The following is an 18,009-nucleotide window of genomic DNA, read 5'->3' as shown; positions in this document are numbered from 1 at the left end:
CCCAACGTTCCAAATGATCTAAATAAAAGTGACCTGTTGGGAAAAAGCAGGAAAAGTGTAATAATACAAATTAACATAACATATGAAAATATTTGAGTAAGAATCACTGTTCACTTTAATAGAACTGAGATGCAATACCACATACAAACTGAGGACAGGAATGGCGCTGTTTCTGGAAGAAATTGGTTAGGTTTTTCAGATCCTGAATAACCCCCTTTTAATTAATACATCAGGAGCATTTCCTGGTGTATGCATTAAACAGAGACGGAAAACACACGGTTCGCCCGGCCATAGAAAGCTGATACTATGTATTTACATCCGGGCTGTGAAAATTATCGGTCTGGGAATACTCGATCAATTAATGTGGGCGTCTTACATTTTTTGGCATCTGTATATCCTCCATTTTTTTTTTTTTTTAGGCTTTAAAGGTATTCTCATTCTTCCAAGGGGAAACCTTGTGTTATTGGAAATCAATAAATGGGCAAAATATCCTTTTAAATTTACTCCGCAAGCAGAAATCTGATCTGTGTCCAGATGGGTAAACATCCAGAACGAGCAGAATGGTTGTTGTTTGTATCGATTGTTTTAAGAGGACACGTTTCTTTATGAATCTGTGGTCTTCAACCTTGTAGTTCTCCTATTGTTGCTAAACTTCAGCTCCTGGAATGCCCTGCCACCCTGTGGGGAGTTGTGGTATTGCAGGAGAGACCACTGCAGTTAGTGCTCTGATGGTTAGAACCGGTGTATTGGTTAAAGGGGTTATCCAGGCTTAGATAAACATGGCTACTATGCTCAGGGTGTTACTTTGAAATGTGTTGGGGTCACTTTTTCATTGTATGTTTTGCCTGTCTTGTGCAGCTCTACCCATGAGAAGAAAAGCAGAACCAACCTGGTGATGAAACAAGGGCGATTCTATCTGAAGCACAACACATTGTCGGAAGATATTCCCATCGCCATTATATTCAAGGTGGGTTCATTTCTTTATACGTATCTAATAAAAACTAAGAAATTTTACCATGATTATTATATGTATGGTATATACTAGGGGTAAGGAAGCTTGGCTCTTCAGCTATTGCTAAACTACAACTCCCACCATGCCTGGACAGCCAAAGCTTTAGCTTTGGCTGCCCGGGCATGATGGGAGTTGTAATTTTGCAATAGCTGGAGAGCGAAGGTTCCCTACCCCTGTTATATTGCAACATCATAATCCAAGGGGCTGTAAATGTTCATAAGTTGAATGTCTCCTTATATTGAAAAACATTAATAATGTAGAATGAAGGGTAAGTGAACACATGACCATCTGGCCCTACATATAGGCTAATGGTCGACAAAATGCTGACAACTACTAACTCCACCATACACATGCTTGATTGGCATGGATGAGCATGCATGCGTTTCAAATAGACTAGAGAGAGCTGCTGCTTAGTCGTTTCTGGAGGTGGTTTATATCCCTGAGAACAAAAGGAAGTGGCAGTGCCCTATTTTGATGTCAGGAGGTGCCCATACCCGGGACATGGTTGGCTGTTACCCCCTAAAATCTGCAGGTTTGGCTGATATCTAATGTGTATAACCTGCTTTATATGCTGCTTTTACCCGTTGCTTTAATAGTAAAAATTCAGATTAGTTAAAAAGAAAAAAAAAACGTACCACTCACTGTCCCCTTTTCATCCATTTCATCCATATATATGATAGACCCAATCTGCTGAGGAAATTCACAGCGTTTATATGCTACATGTGTGTTAACCCTTTAGTTGGAATATATATACCAAGTCGCAAGGTGGCTGTATATGATCTTAAAGCTTATGTCTAATACCCAAATCCTGTTTGGAAAGCCTTGTATTTCTCTCGTGCTTTATAGTTCAGTCCTGCCTGTTCATGAAGGTCATTGTGCCAAGTGATAAGTCAGTGTATGCCCGTACAACGTACATTATCCAGCACTTAGGGAGGAGGAATCCTCTATCAGAGTATCATATCAGCAGTTCTGTGTTGGCAAAGACTTCAGAGGAGAAGGATTTAGGGGTAGTGATTTCTGAGAGCCTTAAAATCTCAGTGCAGCCAGGTAGTAGAGAAAGCTAATGGTATGCTGGGCTGTATATACAATGGTATGCTGGGCTGTATATATACAATGGTATGCTGGGCTGTATATATACAATGGTATGCTGGGCTGTGTACATGTATGTATGTATGTATATATATATAATATATAATGGGATTTTGAGAGTACTCACCGTAAAATCCTTTTCTCGTCGATGTTCATTGGGGGACACAGACACAGTGGGTATAGGCTGGTGCCACTAGGAGGCGACACTAAGCAAAGAAAAAAGTGTTGACCCCTCCCCAGGAGAAGTCAACAGAAGATATAAGATAAATCTAGAACACAGAATGGCTGATAGACATTTAATGGTTCTCCTCTCCAGTTATGGTCCAAGGCCCAGAAAAAAGAAAAAAAAAAAGATACAGGGATGGAGCTGTGTTCCCCAATGAACATCAACGAGAAAAGGATTTTACGGTGAGTACTCACAAAATCCCATTTTCTCGCTCGTGGGTGGGAACAAAGACAAAACACAACCAATCGGCAAACATACTGCAACCTGCAGAGAATGGTGATGCAAAGCCAGTACCCTACAAGTAAGGGGTGCCAGGAGCAGGAAGCGATCGGAATCGCCTAGGCAGTAGAGAACCAATGATGCATTGGCCATGAGGTCCCCAGGACTGGGGTGAGTGATGAGCTCCAGCTGTCTGGGACGCAACAGTCTGAGCAGACAGCGGCCCTGAGGAAGAAATGGTAGTCATAAATGCACCCCAAGTGGGCAAAGAATGTATGACTACAGTCAGATGAAGAAGAGAACATTCCCAGGATGGGAAGGCCACGACTGGACAAAGGACAGGAAACAGATGAGAACTGCAGTAAAAATAAAAATAAAATAGCACCACTGAAGAAAGGAGACAAGCCACAAGGGGGGCTATGGATCCAGAAAGGCCAGACCCAGACAGAGTCTGGAGTCGTAGGGAACATGACCGGATGAAAGGGGAAGAACGACAAAGCAGCAGGTCACACATGCCAGGAGCAGGTGGAAGCCACCAGGAGTGCGTGAAACACTGTGTCAATGTACCCAGTGACAAATAAGGAGGGAAGAAGAACACTGAGGGTTAATGAGGGTCTGGTAGAAACCTGGTAACAACCAAGGGCCTGAGAGATGACTACTGGACAAACCAGATGGTGACAGACATGTCCAAGACCAATGATACCAGCAGAGGAAATTGGTTATCCCATACTACTCATCAGTCCAGAGACGAAATAGTAAACTGACTATCAACTTGCACAGTCCTGACTGGGTGATGGAACACCCATGAGTCTAGGCAGGTAACTGAGGTGGTGCTGCCAGGCAGGTTAATAAGTCAGATATGAGCAATTCCTGGAGAGTCCAGGGAAACTAACAAGGATGGCCTATGAAGAAAAGCCCTGCTGTAGATCAAAAAGCCCTGGAGACTGGACTCAGCAGGACAGATAAATCACCTGAAAAACAGACGAGTAGAACGGAGAATACAAAGATGGCCATCATAGAGACAAGGCTGGCCAGAAAAACATCTGCCGGAGAAACCAGGGGTGACAGAAGAGCCTGGATTAAACACAGAGGTGGTCTAGATGACAACATCCTGGTAGGGGCTTCCCAATATCATGGCTCAGGTAAGCCTGATGGTGCATTTACAGACAGATTTATCTGACAGATTTTGGATGCTAAAGCCAGGAATGGATTTGAAAACATGAGAAATCTCAGTCTTTCCTTTATGACCTGTTCCCTGTTTATAGTCTGCTCCTGGTTTTGGCTTCCAAAATCTGTCAGATAAATCTGTCTGTGTAAACGCACCATAAGTCGGAGCAGAGAAAGACCCGACCCACAGACAGTGATCTTATAGAACAATTAGCACTGGGGGGTGGGAGAAGCACTGAAAAGGGCAAGCGCATTGAGATGCAGGGCCTGTGTTGTCTGCAGTAGGGCCGACAGGCATTAACAACCCCAACATTCTGTTAGGATAGAAAAAATTCGAAGAGGGGATTCCACCGCAAATGTTCGCTTCAAAATGAGATGTCTCACCACTAGCAGAGAGGATCAAATAGAGAAAGAAGCAAGGCTAAACGAAAACCAGGGCTCCCAACAACAGTGCCCTAGTACTCCAAGAGAGGATACTATTGTGCAAAGAGGTGGATCAAAGCAGGTGAGCTTCCAGTGGAAACAACCTTGACACCTGTGGCAACAGAAGCCGAAGGGACCAAACCGACACAAAGGAAGAAAGTCCGTCTGTAAGTATCACTCCAGGAAATAACAGAGTCTGGAGACTCGAATCGAAGTAGAGTCAAAAACCCAAAGGTGTCGGACCTGAAAAATTCCCTGAATGTGCACTGGATGCACCATGGGTTAAGAAACCCTTCAAAATGGAATAGGGTGAACAGGTCCACTGCAAGTAGGCTGATGCTTCCACTGGGGTGAAGGAAGTGAAAAAACAGTTTACAAGTCACCATGAGTGAGAACCTTCCCCTGAAAAAACCACGGCTGCTCCTGGAAGGGTGCAGCTCAATAGTGGGAGGACCAGAGGATAGATGGCATCCATAGGGATAGGCCATAAGGCCTGACATACAAGATGGCCCTGTGGCTGTGGAAGAACTAGCAGATGTCCACATTTTAGGTCTGAACTCATAGTGCAGCAGACAATAGGTCATCCACAAAGGAGAGGAAGCTGCATAAGGCAAAGCCTGGTCCTCGTCAGCTTCTGATGTGACCCCATGATGCTCCTGGACATACCAATAACCTGGCATAGAAAGGGGAAAAAATAGGAAGGCTGTACATCATAGCAGATAAATATAGAAGCCAAGAGATCCATCTACCAACCCTGAGATGGGACATAACCAGGCAGGGAGGCTGTACTCATGAGTACACCACCTGTGGGAGTGGATAGCATGGTCGGCTGCCCACTCTGGCATCCCGTATAAAAAGAGGGACAGGGTTCCGGAATGGTTATCATAGGCATCTGATGAAGAAGACAGATCTGCAAGGTAACACATTCATTCCACCTATGGAAGAGGATAATGTGACTACCACCGTAACCATGACAGGGACTAGGTGTGATGGAGGAAGGAACCTTCATACAGCAGACAGATATCGCCTTCGGCCACCGATGTAGTGAAGCGATACCTTTGAACAATTAGGGAATCTTTAATACTCCTCAAATCACCACCCTAGGAGTGGTGTAATGAGGTTAGTGGTGTTGCATGAACAGCTGCAAGTCACAGGAAGAACCCCTCATGCAGCCCCTTCACCCTATCTACAAGGGTGAGTAAGGTGGCTAGCAGGTACTAGATAAAGAGCAGAAGGATATCTCTGCAAACAAGGCACTCCGACTACAGGAGGCGGGAAGCGACAGCTGGCGCAGCCAAAGCAGACCTGAAGTTGAAACTCCAACACCATACCTCTGTCTACAGAAGGGAGAGAGATGACAGCCGACAAGGCAATAAAAGGTACTCAGATGTGACTGACAGGGGGTGCCTCTGTATCCCCCCATTTCTCCTCCAGGTAAGTGGGCAATATATTGTCTGACATAGCAGTAGGCAGTGCTACAAGGGAGGATAACACTGTAGCCGAAGCACTTGACCTCTAGAGAGGAAGTAATATGACTGTGACCTGGCAGTAAGTGGAGTATCTCAAAGAACCACAAAGGTACCACAGTAGCACAAATACTGTACCTGTGAAAGGGACTAACATGACAGCTGTTGTGGCAATTTACTGTGCCACATGACAGGAGAACAGTACCAATGTAGCATAACCGATTCACCTGTGGAGGAGAACGCCATGACTGCTCCACTAAAAAGGGAGCTGACTCAAAAATACCCATGCCATAAGACAGGCAGGATTATGGCACTGTAACATGTGGTGTCACTGTGGCCCACGGTGTCACCTGTGTTAAGGAAAAATTATGACTGCAGAGGTAGCAATAGTCATTACCATGTGACAAGCAGAATGGCCTTATAGCCTGATTACATCACCTGCGAAAGGGAGTAATATGACTGGTATTGCAGCAGCAGTCTGTATCACGTGACTGGCCGGATGGCACTGTGGCATAATTACATCACCTGTGAAAGGGAGCAAAAGAACTGCTGATGTGGCGATAGTCACTGCCAAGTGATAGACAGGATGGTATCGCTGTGCCACGACTACTTCACCTATGAAAGGAGTAGTTTGACCGCTGGTGTGGCGATAGCCAGTGCCATGAGACTGCCGATGTGGCGATAGCCAGTGGCGTGTGACTGCCGATGTGGCGATAGCCAGTGGCGTGTGACTGCCGATGTGGCGATAGCCGGTAGCGTGTGACTGCCAATGTGACGATAGCCAGGGACGTGTGACTGCCAATGTGACGATAGCCAGGGACGTGTGACTGCCAATGTGACGATAGCCAGGGACGTGTGACTGCCAATGTGACGATAGCCAGGGGCGTGTGACTGCCAATGTGACGATAGCCAGGGGCGTGTGACTGCCAATGTGACGATAGCCAGGGGCGTGTGACTGCCAATGTGGCGATAGCCAGGGGCGTGTGACTGCCAATGTGACGATAGCCAGGGGCGTGTGACTGCCAATGTGACGATAGCCAGGGGCGTGTGACTGCCAATGTGGCGATAGCCAGGGGCGTGTGAAATGACAAATCTGTGCCATACAATAAGTAGGATGGCATGATGTGGAAGGAAGCAATATGACTGACAAAATAAAAGAGTCAGGAGAGGACCTCTGCAGTGTGAGCCAGAAGATCCCTCTGCTGTAACTGTAGTCAGTATTATTGGAAGGACAGGCAGAAAGTCTGAGAAGTGATACATTCAGACATTAAAAACTCTTGAAACAGCAATCCTGAGTGTGGGGGAAGAGAATAAAAATAAAAAGCCCTTCCTTGCATGGCAGGAATATGGGAACTGTAATAATTACAGGAACCACTAGAGGGCGCCCGGTTGGTGTGGGGGTGTTTGCTGGTCACTAGTGTGAATGGTTGCCGGGCTAGGGAATTCAGAGGGCGCCGGTGGTGACACGCTGCAGGAGTGTTGGGAGAGTATGGCGCCCACCCGGGAGTGGGGAAAAGGTGGGCGGGCTACAATTATGGCCACCTGTCCCTACCCGCTACTGCACTGTACAGGGGTCCTCCCTTGGTAAATTTTCTCTTAAGGGGATTAAAGAGGAGGGGCGAGGGAGGCCTGACACGGCGGGAAGGTGGTGCTGAGGACATGGGGGACATTGAAGGGGGACAATATAACTATATGGGGGACATTGCAGGGGAACAGTATAACTATATGGGGGACATTGCAGGGGGACAGTATAACTATATGGGGGACATTGCAGGGGGACAGTATAACTATATGGGGGACATTGCAGGGGGACAGTATAACTATATGGGGGACATTGCAGGGGGACAGTATAACTATATGGGGGACATTGCAGGGGGACAGTATAACTATATGGGGGACATTGCAGGGGGACAGTATAACTATATGGGGGACATTGCAGGGGGACAGTATAACTATATGGGGGACATTGCAGGGGGACAGTATAACTATATGGGGGACATTGCAGGGGGACAGTATAACTATATGGGGGACATTGCAGGGGGACAGTATAACTATATGGGGGACATTGCAGGGGGACAGTATAACTATATGGGGGACATTGCAGGGGGACAGTATAACTATATGGGGGACATTGCAGGGGGACAGTATAACTATATGGGGGACATTGCAGGGGGACAGTATAACTATATGGGGGACATTGCAGGGGGACAGTATAACTATATGGGGGACATTGCAGGGGGACAGTATAACTATATGGGGGACATTGCAGGGGGACAGTATAACTATATGGGGGACATTGCAGGGGGACAGTATAACTATATGGGGGACATTGCAGGGGGACAGTATAACTATATGGGGGACATTGCAGGGGGGCAGTATAACTATATGGGGGACATTGCAGGGGGGCAGTATAAATATATGGGGGACATTGCAGGGGGGCAGTATAACTATATGGGGGACATTGCAGGGGGGCAGTATAACTATATGGGGGACATTGCAGGGGGGCAGTATAACTATATGGGGGACATTGCAGGGGGGGCAGTATAACTATATGGGGGACATTGCAGGGGGGCAGTATAACTATATGGGGGACATTGCAGGGGGGCAGTATAACTATATGGGGGACATTGCAGGGGGGCAGTATAACTATATGGGGGACATTGCAGGGGGGCAGTATAACTATATGGGGGACATTGCAGGGGGGCAGTATAACTATATGGGGGACATTGCAGGGGGGCAGTATAACTATATGGGGGACATTGCAGGGGGGCAGTATAACTATATGGGGGACATTGCAGGGGGGCAGTATAACTATATGGGGGACATTGCAGGGGGGCAGTATAACTATATGGGGGACATTGCAGGGGGGCAGTATAACTATATGGGGGACATTGCAGGGGGGCAGTATAACTATATGGGGGACATTGCAGGGGGGCAGTATAACTATAGGGGGGACATTGCAGGGGGGCAGTATAACTATATGGGGGACATTGCAGGGGGGCAGTATAACTATATGGGGGACATTGCAGGGGGGCAGTATAACTATATGGGGGACATTGCAGGGGGGCAGTATAACTATATGGGGGACATTGCAGGGGGGCAGTATAACTATATGGGGGACATTGCAGGGGGGCAGTATAACTATATGGGGGACATTGCAGGGGGGCAGTATAACTATATGGGGGACATTGCAGGGGGGCAGTATAACTATATGGGGGACATTGCAGGGGGGGCAGTATAACTATATGGGGGACATTGCAGGGGGGCAGTATAACTATATGGGGGACATTGCAGGGGGGCAGTATAACTATATGGGGGACATTGCAGGGGGGCAGTATAACTATATGGGGGACATTGCAGGGGGGCAGTATAACTATATGGGGGACATTGCAGGGGGGCAGTATAACTATATGGGGGACATTGCAGGGGGGCAGTATAACTATATGGGGGACATTGCAGGGGGGCAGTATAACTATATGGGGGACATTGCAGGGGGGCAGTATAACTATATGGGGGACATTGCAGGGGGGCAGTATAACTATATGGGGGACATTGCAGGGGGGCAGTATAACTATATGGGGGACATTGCAGGGGGGCAGTATAACTATATGGGGGACATTGCAGGGGGGCAGTATAACTATATGGGGGACATTGCAGGGGGGCAGTATAACTATATGGGGGACATTGCAGGGGGGCAGTATAACTATATGGGGGACATTGCAGGGGGGCAGTATAACTATATGGGGGACATTGCAGGGGGGCAGTATAACTATATGGGGGACATTGCAGGGGGGCAGTATAACTATATGGGGGACATTGCAGGGGGGCAGTATAACTATATGGGGGACATTGCAGGGGGGCAGTATAACTATATGGGGGACATTGCAGGGGGGCAGTATAACTATATGGGGGACATTGCAGGGGGGCAGTATAACTATATGGGGGACATTGCAGGGGGGCAGTATAACTATATGGGGGACATTGCAGGGGGGCAGTATAACTATATGGGGGACATTGCAGGGGGGCAGTATAACTATATGGGGGACATTGCAGGGGGGCAGTATAACTATATGGGGGACATTGCAGGGGGGCAGTATAACTATATGGGGGACATTGCAGGGGGGCAGTATAACTATATGGGGGACATTGCAGGGGGGCAGTATAACTATATGGGGGACATTGCAGGGGGGCAGTATAACTATATGGGGGACATTGCAGGGGGGCAGTATAACTATATGGGGGACATTGCAGGGGGGCAGTATAACTATATGGGGGACATTGCAGGGGGGCAGTATAACTATATGGGGGACATTGCAGGGGGGCAGTATAACTATATGGGGGACATTGCAGGGGGGCAGTATAACTATATGGGGGACATTGCAGGGGGGCAGTATAACTATATGGGGGACATTGCAGGGGGGCAGTATAACTATATGGGGGACATTGCAGGGGGGCAGTATAACTATATGGGGGACATTGCAGGGGGGCAGTATAACTATATGGGGGACATTGCAGGGGGGCAGTATAACTATATGGGGGACATTGCAGGGGGGCAGTATAACTATATGGGGGACATTGCAGGGGGGCAGTATAACTATATGGGGGACATTGCAGGGGGGCAGTATAACTATATGGGGGACATTGCAGGGGGGCAGTATAACTATATGGGGGACATTGCAGGGGGGCAGTATAACTATATGGGGGACATTGCAGGGGGGCAGTATAACTATATGGGGGACATTGCAGGGGGGCAGTATAACTATATGGGGGACATTGCAGGGGGGCAGTATAACTATATGGGGGACATTGCAGGGGGGCAGTATAACTATATGGGGGACATTGCAGGGGGGCAGTATAACTATATGGGGGACATTGCAGGGGGGCAGTATAACTATATGGGGGACATTGCAGGGGGGCAGTATAACTATATGGGGGACATTGCAGGGGGGCAGTATAACTATATGGGGGACATTGCAGGGGGGCAGTATAACTATATGGGGGACATTGCAGGGGGGCAGTATAACTATATGGGGGACATTGCAGGGGGGCAGTATAACTATATGGGGGACATTGCAGGGGGGCAGTATAACTATATGGGGGACATTGCAGGGGGGCAGTATAACTATATGGGGGACATTGCAGGGGGGCAGTATAACTATATGGGGGACATTGCAGGGGGGCAGTATAACTATATGGGGGACATTGCAGGGGGGCAGTATAACTATATGGGGGACATTGCAGGGGGGCAGTATAACTATATGGGGGACATTGCAGGGGGGCAGTATAACTATATGGGGGACATTGCAGGGGGGCAGTATAACTATATGGGGGACATTGCAGGGGGGCAGTATAACTATATGGGGGACATTGCAGGGGGGCAGTATAACTATATGGGGGACATTGCAGGGGGGCAGTATAACTATATGGGGGACATTGCAGGGGGGCAGTATAACTATATGGGGGACATTGCAGGGGGGCAGTATAACTATATGGGGGACATTGCAGGGGGGCAGTATAACTATATGGGGGACATTGCAGGGGGGCAGTATAACTATATGGGGGACATTGCAGGGGGGCAGTATAACTATATGGGGGACATTGCAGGGGGGCAGTATAACTATATGGGGGACATTGCAGGGGGGCAGTATAACTATATGGGGGACATTGCAGGGGGGCAGTATAACTATATGGGGGACATTGCAGGGGGGCAGTATAACTATATGGGGGACATTGCAGGGGGGCAGTATAACTATATGGGGGACATTGCAGGGGGGGCAGTATAACTATATGGGGGACATTGCAGGGGGGCAGTATAACTATATGGGGGACATTGCAGGGGGGCAGTATAACTATATGGGGGACATTGCAGGGGGGCAGTATAACTATATGGGGGACATTGCAGGGGGGCAGTATAACTATATGGGGGACATTGCAGGGGGGCAGTATAACTATATGGGGGACATTGCAGGGGGGCAGTATAACTATATGGGGGACATTGCAGGGGGGCAGTATAACTATATGGGGGACATTGCAGGGGGGCAGTATAACTATATGGGGGGACATTGCAGGGGGGCAGTATAACTATATGGGGGACATTGCAGGGGGGCAGTATAACTATATGGGGGACATTGCAGGGGGGGCAGTATAACTATATGGGGGACATTGCAGGGGGGCAGTATAACTATATGGGGGACATTGCAGGGGGGCAGTATAACTATATGGGGGACATTGCAGGGGGGCAGTATAACTATATGGGGGACATTGCAGGGGGGCAGTATAACTATATGGGGGACATTGCAGGGGGGCAGTATAACTATATGGGGGAGATTGCAGGGGGGCAGTATAACTATATGGGGGACATTGCAGGGGGGCAGTATAACTATATGGGGGACATTGCAGGGGGGCAGTATAACTATATGGGGGACATTGCAGGGGGGCAGTATAACTATATGGGGGACATTGCAGGGGGGCAGTATAACTATATGGGGGACATTGCAGGGGGGCAGTATAAATATAATGGGGACATTGCAGGGGGGCAGTATAACTATATGGGGGACATTGCAGGGGGGCAGTATAACTATATGGGGGACATTGCAGGGGGGACAGTATAACTATATGGGGGACATTGCAGGGGGGACAGTATAACTATATGGGGGAGATTGCAGGGGGGACAGTATAACTATATGGGGGAGATTGCAGGGGGGCAGTATAACTATATGGGGGAGATTGCAGGGGGGCAGTATAACTATATGGGGGAGATTGCAGGGGGGCAGTATAACTATATGGGGGAGATTGCAGGGGGGCAGTATAACTATATGGGGGAGATTGCAGGGGGGCAGTATAACTATATGGGGGAGATTGCAGGGGGGCAGTATAACTATATGGGGGAGATTGCAGGGGGGCAGTATAACTATATGGGGGAGATTGCAGGGGGGCAGTATAACTATATGGGGGAGATTGCAGGGGGGCAGTATAACTATATGGGGGAGATTGCAGGGGGGCAGTATAACTATATGGGGGAGATTGCAGGGGGGCAGTATAACTATATGGGGGAGATTGCAGGGGGGCAGTATAACTATATGGGGGAGATTGCAGGGGGGCAGTATAACTATATGGGGAGATTGCAGGGGGGCAGTATAACTATATGGGGGAGATTGCAGGGGGGCAGTATAACTATATGGGGGAGATTGCAGGGGGGCAGTATAACTATATGGGGGAGATTGCAGGGGGGCAGTATAACTATATGGGGGAGATTGCAGGGGGGCAGTATAACTATATGGGGGGAGATTGCAGGGGGGCAGTATAACTATATGGGGGAGATTGCAGGGGGGCAGTATAACTATATGGGGGAGATTGCAGGGGGGCAGTAAAAAATATATGGGGGAGATTGCAGGGGGGCAGTATAACTATATGGGGGAGATTGCGGGGGGCAGTATAACTATATGGGGGAGATTGCAGGGGGGCAGTATAACTATATGGGGGAGATTGCAGGGGGGCAGTATAACTATATGGGGGAGATTGCAGGGGGGCAGTATAACTATATGGGGGAGATTGCAGGGGGGCAGTATAACTATATGGGGGAGATTGCAGGGGGGGCAGTATAACTATATGGGGGAGATTGCAGGGGGGCAGTATAACTATATGGGGGAGATTGCAGGGGGGCAGTATAACTATATGGGGGAGATTGCAGGGGGGCAGTATAACTATATGGGGGAGATTGCAGGGGGGCAGTATAACTATATGGGGGAGATTGCAGGGGGGCAGTATAACTATATGGGGGGAGATTGCAGGGGGACAGTATAACTATATGGGGGAGATTGCAGGGGGACAGTATAACTATATGGGGGAGATTGCAGGGGGACAGTATAACTATATGGGGGAGATTGCAGGGGGACAGTATAACTATATGGGGGAGATTGCAGGGGGACAGTATAACTATATGGGGGAGATTGCAGGGGGACAGTATAACTATATGGGGGAGATTGCAGGGGGACAGTATAACTATATGGGGGACATTGCAGGGGGGCAGTATAACTATATGGGGGACATTGCAGGGGGGCAGTATAACTATATGGGGACATTGCAGGGGGGCAGTATAACTATATGGGGGACATTGCAGGGGGGCAGTATAACTATATGGGGGACATTGCAGGGGGGCAGTATAACTATATGGGGGACATTGCAGGGGGCAGTATAACTATATGGGGGACATTGCAGGGGGGCAGTATAACTATATGGGGGACATTGCAGGGGGGCAGTATAACTATATGGGGGACATTGCAGGGGGGCAGTATAACTATATGGGGGACATTGCAGGGGGGCAGTATAACTATATGGGGGACATTGCAGGGGGGCAGTATAACTATATGGGGGACATTGCAGGGGGGCAGTATAACTATATGGGGGACATTGCAGGGGGGCAGTATAACTATATGGGGGACATTGCAGGGGGGCAGTATAACTATATGTGGGCACAGCAGGGGATCCTACATACATACATAGAGTAACCCACATACCTGCTTGAGTGCTGCTTGAGGGGGTGAAGGTGAAGTGGGGGGGGAGTTGAAAGTGGGGTGAGGGGGCTGGTTGAGGGTGTGAAGGGGGGAGTAAGGGGGCTGGTTGAGGGGGGAGTGAGGGGTTGAGTGGGGGCTGGGTGAGGGGTGAAAAGAAAGAGGGATGCTTTTACTTGGGGGTTGTGGCATTTTGCACTGGGATTTGATTATAGTTTTGTTTTTTTATAGTCCGGCCCTCCGATGGTCTTAGGGACAGTGAACTGGCCCCCTGTGTTAAAAGTTTGGGGACCCCTGATTCTACAATAACAGAATGTAATCATGCCTGGGATATACATATATCTATCCTAAGATAATAAGGAAGTATATACAAAAAGGGGCCGACCTAGATGAACCAAGTGGTCTTTTTCTGCATTCTCTATGTTTCTATGGAACCTAGAGTGCTGTCATCTTTTAAAATGGGATGTTATATGGGATTTCATATTCAATTTATTTGTGTATTCTGCTTATATGGCACCAACATATACCAAAGACTGACCTTACTGGGGCTCACTATCTAATTTCCAGACTGTCTGCTCTGAATTTTTCACTGCAGGCGATCCTTGACGTGTGAACGTAGCCTAAAAATGGTTTCAATTTGGCTAGAGAACCTCTGTACATGTGGAGCCTTAGAAAACGAATTTCCAGCAGTGGCCACTAGAGGCAGTCATGAGCTATATCTTTCTTGCTTATCTCCCTGAATTTCATTAAAGAGCTTCTTGATTTAAAGCCAGATGTTTGCTAACAAGACGCTAATAATATCATCTTGGGAGGAGGTTTTTCTTGTGTATATTGAAGTCTCAGGCAGATATGTTCGCTATATAAAGTGCCTTTCCCTCTGGAGCAGGGGTAGGGAAGCAGTTGCAAAACTACAACTCCCATCATGCCGGGACAGCCAAAGCTTTAGCTTTGGCTGTCCAGGCCTGTAGTTTTGCAACAGCTGGAGGGCCAAGGTTCCCTACCCCTGGTGTAGAGAGTTTTATGGCACACTGGCAGCATCTTGTATGTATCTGGTTGGATAGTTCCAGGAATAGGAGTGCATAGGCCCGCTCCCCGTGCATGTATGATCATTACATATGCACGTGCATCCACATCTCTGTATGTATCTGCGGAGGTCTCAGAAAGTTAGACCGTAAATACCCTAATAGTGACTCAGACCTGTCACTATTTTACTACCATTGATTTTCCCATGAATGTCCCTAGGGTAAGAGCTAGTGTAAATGGCAATACCGAATATATCTTTTAGGGCAGGGACCCTTGGCTCTCCAGCTGTTGAAAAACTACAACTCCCTAAAGCTTTGGCTGTCCAGGCATGATGGGAGTTGTAGTTTTGCAACAGCCGGAGGGCCAAGGTTCCCCTACCCCTGTTTCAAGGTATAAACATCACTACATGATAGGGAGCAGATGTGAATATAAAGACAAAAAAAAAAAAAGTATAATTCTACCTATATACATTGCTTTGTTTTTGCTGCCGTGCACTCGGGGTTAATCTGAAACCCTGCTATATCCATTGACTGGTAATGATGTAACAGCTGGATGGATATATGCTGAAGGCCGCTCTATAAAGTGCTACATAATCTTGTTAGACAAGGTGTTTTGGCATCTGTCCTACACCCCCTGCCCCCCGCCATAATGTCACATACAGTACTGCAGAGTTTGCTGCCACCTAGTGGTCCATTAACAGCGCTGTCAGTCTCAGTCTGACTTTGAGCAGAATTCCCCAGATCTCGAGTCTGATCTTATGTACTTGGCACTACCTCCATAGATAGGATTTTGTTAGGGTCATTGAGAACTGTTTTGTACAATGTATTTCTGGGAACGATTTGGCTATAAGATTCAGAATATTAGGTCTTGAGTGTTTCCCAGCTGTATGTGCTCCCTACACTTTGAGAGGCTTTATATCATCCGTCTGGTACTACCCTCTAGTGATCAGTCATTGCCAGACTTTATAGAGACTTTCCTAAACGATTCTGACCATAGCTGCTCCCCGCCCTGTCGGTTCTGTTCAGGGCACACGTGGAGAGTGCAGCTTAGTTTTTTTTTCTTGTAGGATAAAAACAATGCAAAATAATGAGGTCAACAAATGTTATATGCTAGAGTACAAGCATTGACATGGTTGTGTCCCTTTAAATCAATATTGCTGCTAATATATACATTTGTTCTTAAAGGGAAACTATCAGTAGGTTAGAAGAATCTAACCTGCTGATGTGTCCCTATAGCGCATGGGGCGCTGAGGATGAAGGTATGTCTCTTACCTAACTACCATAAATGCATAAATAATGTGCCGATGCAATATAGTATAATACCGCTATACAGTTCATAAATAATACTTTCATACAATGTCTACATAAAACAGTTAATTACATCTCGCGTAATATGACTGTATAGTCCTCTGGTACTGGAGGGTATGTTATTTAAATAATATTGCCATATAATGCCAAAACAGTAATCTTTACCATCTCTAAATAATGCTGCTATATGGTGCCTAAAAATATGCTAATTGCGTCCACATAATATTGCTATATATATATATTGCCTAAACTTTATGGCAGTAACCAGTCCAACTAATAGGGTAATTCAGTTCCTAAATAATATGCCAATACAGTGTCTAAATAATACTGCCATACAATGCATAACTAATATGCCAATACAGTTTCTAAATAATACTGCCATACGATACATAACTAATATGCCAATACAGTGTCTAAATAATACTGCCATACGATACATAACTAATATGCCAATACAGTGTCTAAATAATACTGCCATACGATACATAACTAATATGCCAATACAGTGTCTAAATAATACTGCCATACAATGCATAACTAAGATGCTGATACTGCCACAGTGCCAAACTAGTATGACTAGTGTCCAAATGATACTGCCATATAATGCATAAGTAACATGCCAATAGTTTCTAAACAATACTGCAATATAATGCATAACTAATGTCAATACAATGTCTCATTAATACCGCCAAACAATGCGTAAATAATATGCCAATACAGTGTCTAAATAGTACTGCTATACAGTGCATAACTAATGTCTATAGTGCCCAAATACTGTTATAGTACGTACCCAATATGCCTATAGGGTCCATATAATACTGCCATACAGTGCATAACTAATATGCTGACAGTGCCCATTAATACTGCAATGTAATGCGTAAATAATCTGCCAGTATAAAGTTTGAATAATTTGCCTATGCCATGCCTACATACAGTGCCAAAATAGCCATACAGCGCCTAAATAATACAGCCATACAGCATCCTAATGCTACTGCCACACAGTGCCTAAATAATACTTAATACCTCTATACAATGCCTAATGATATACAATCCAAATATGACAGTATATAATATACTGACAAACTGGAACATAAATAATACGGTCATGCAGCGCCAGTAGTGTCCAGATAAAAGTGCATAATAATACTGTCCTTCCATGTCAAATAAATACAGCTATACAGTGCTTAAATAATGCATTGGGGGAGATTTATCAAACATGGTCTAAAGTGAAACTGGCTCAGTTGCCCCTAGCAACCAATCAGATTCCACCTTTCATTCCTCACAGACTCTTTGGAAAATGAAAGGTGGAATCTGATTGGTTGCTAGGGGCAACTGAGCCAGTTTCACTTTACACCATGTCTGATAAATCTCCCCCAATGTGTCCAAATAACCCTGCCATACAATGCATAACAGTGCTCCATTACTTGCAAAATACCGGTCATTTACAGCCCACATAATACCGCCATGTAGTGCTCACATGCTATGCTGTTATGTCATTCCGCTGACAATTGAAGGGGGGCGCCTTAGTTATAGTGATATTGTAGGTTTGTTAGACGTGGAGATGGGG

General features: G+C 46.9%; 1 protein-coding gene across 1 annotated transcript in view; it reads left to right on the top strand.

The window, feature by feature from the left end:
- Positions 1-18,009, top strand: part of POLR3B (RNA polymerase III subunit B) — an 81,766-nt gene that overhangs the window by 10,913 nt on the left and 52,844 nt on the right. Inside the window, exon 9 of the mRNA XM_069968694.1 lies at positions 859-967. Coding sequence (XP_069824795.1) covers positions 859-967 — 109 coding nt within the window. The remainder of the gene's footprint in view (positions 1-858; positions 968-18,009) is intronic.

The sequence above is a fragment of the Dendropsophus ebraccatus genome, chromosome 1, assembly GCF_027789765.1.
Source record: "Dendropsophus ebraccatus isolate aDenEbr1 chromosome 1, aDenEbr1.pat, whole genome shotgun sequence".
NCBI classification, from domain to species: Eukaryota; Metazoa; Chordata; class Amphibia; order Anura; family Hylidae; genus Dendropsophus; species Dendropsophus ebraccatus.
The sequence above is the reverse complement of the archived record's forward strand: the minus strand, read 5'-3'. Positions and strand labels throughout refer to the sequence as shown.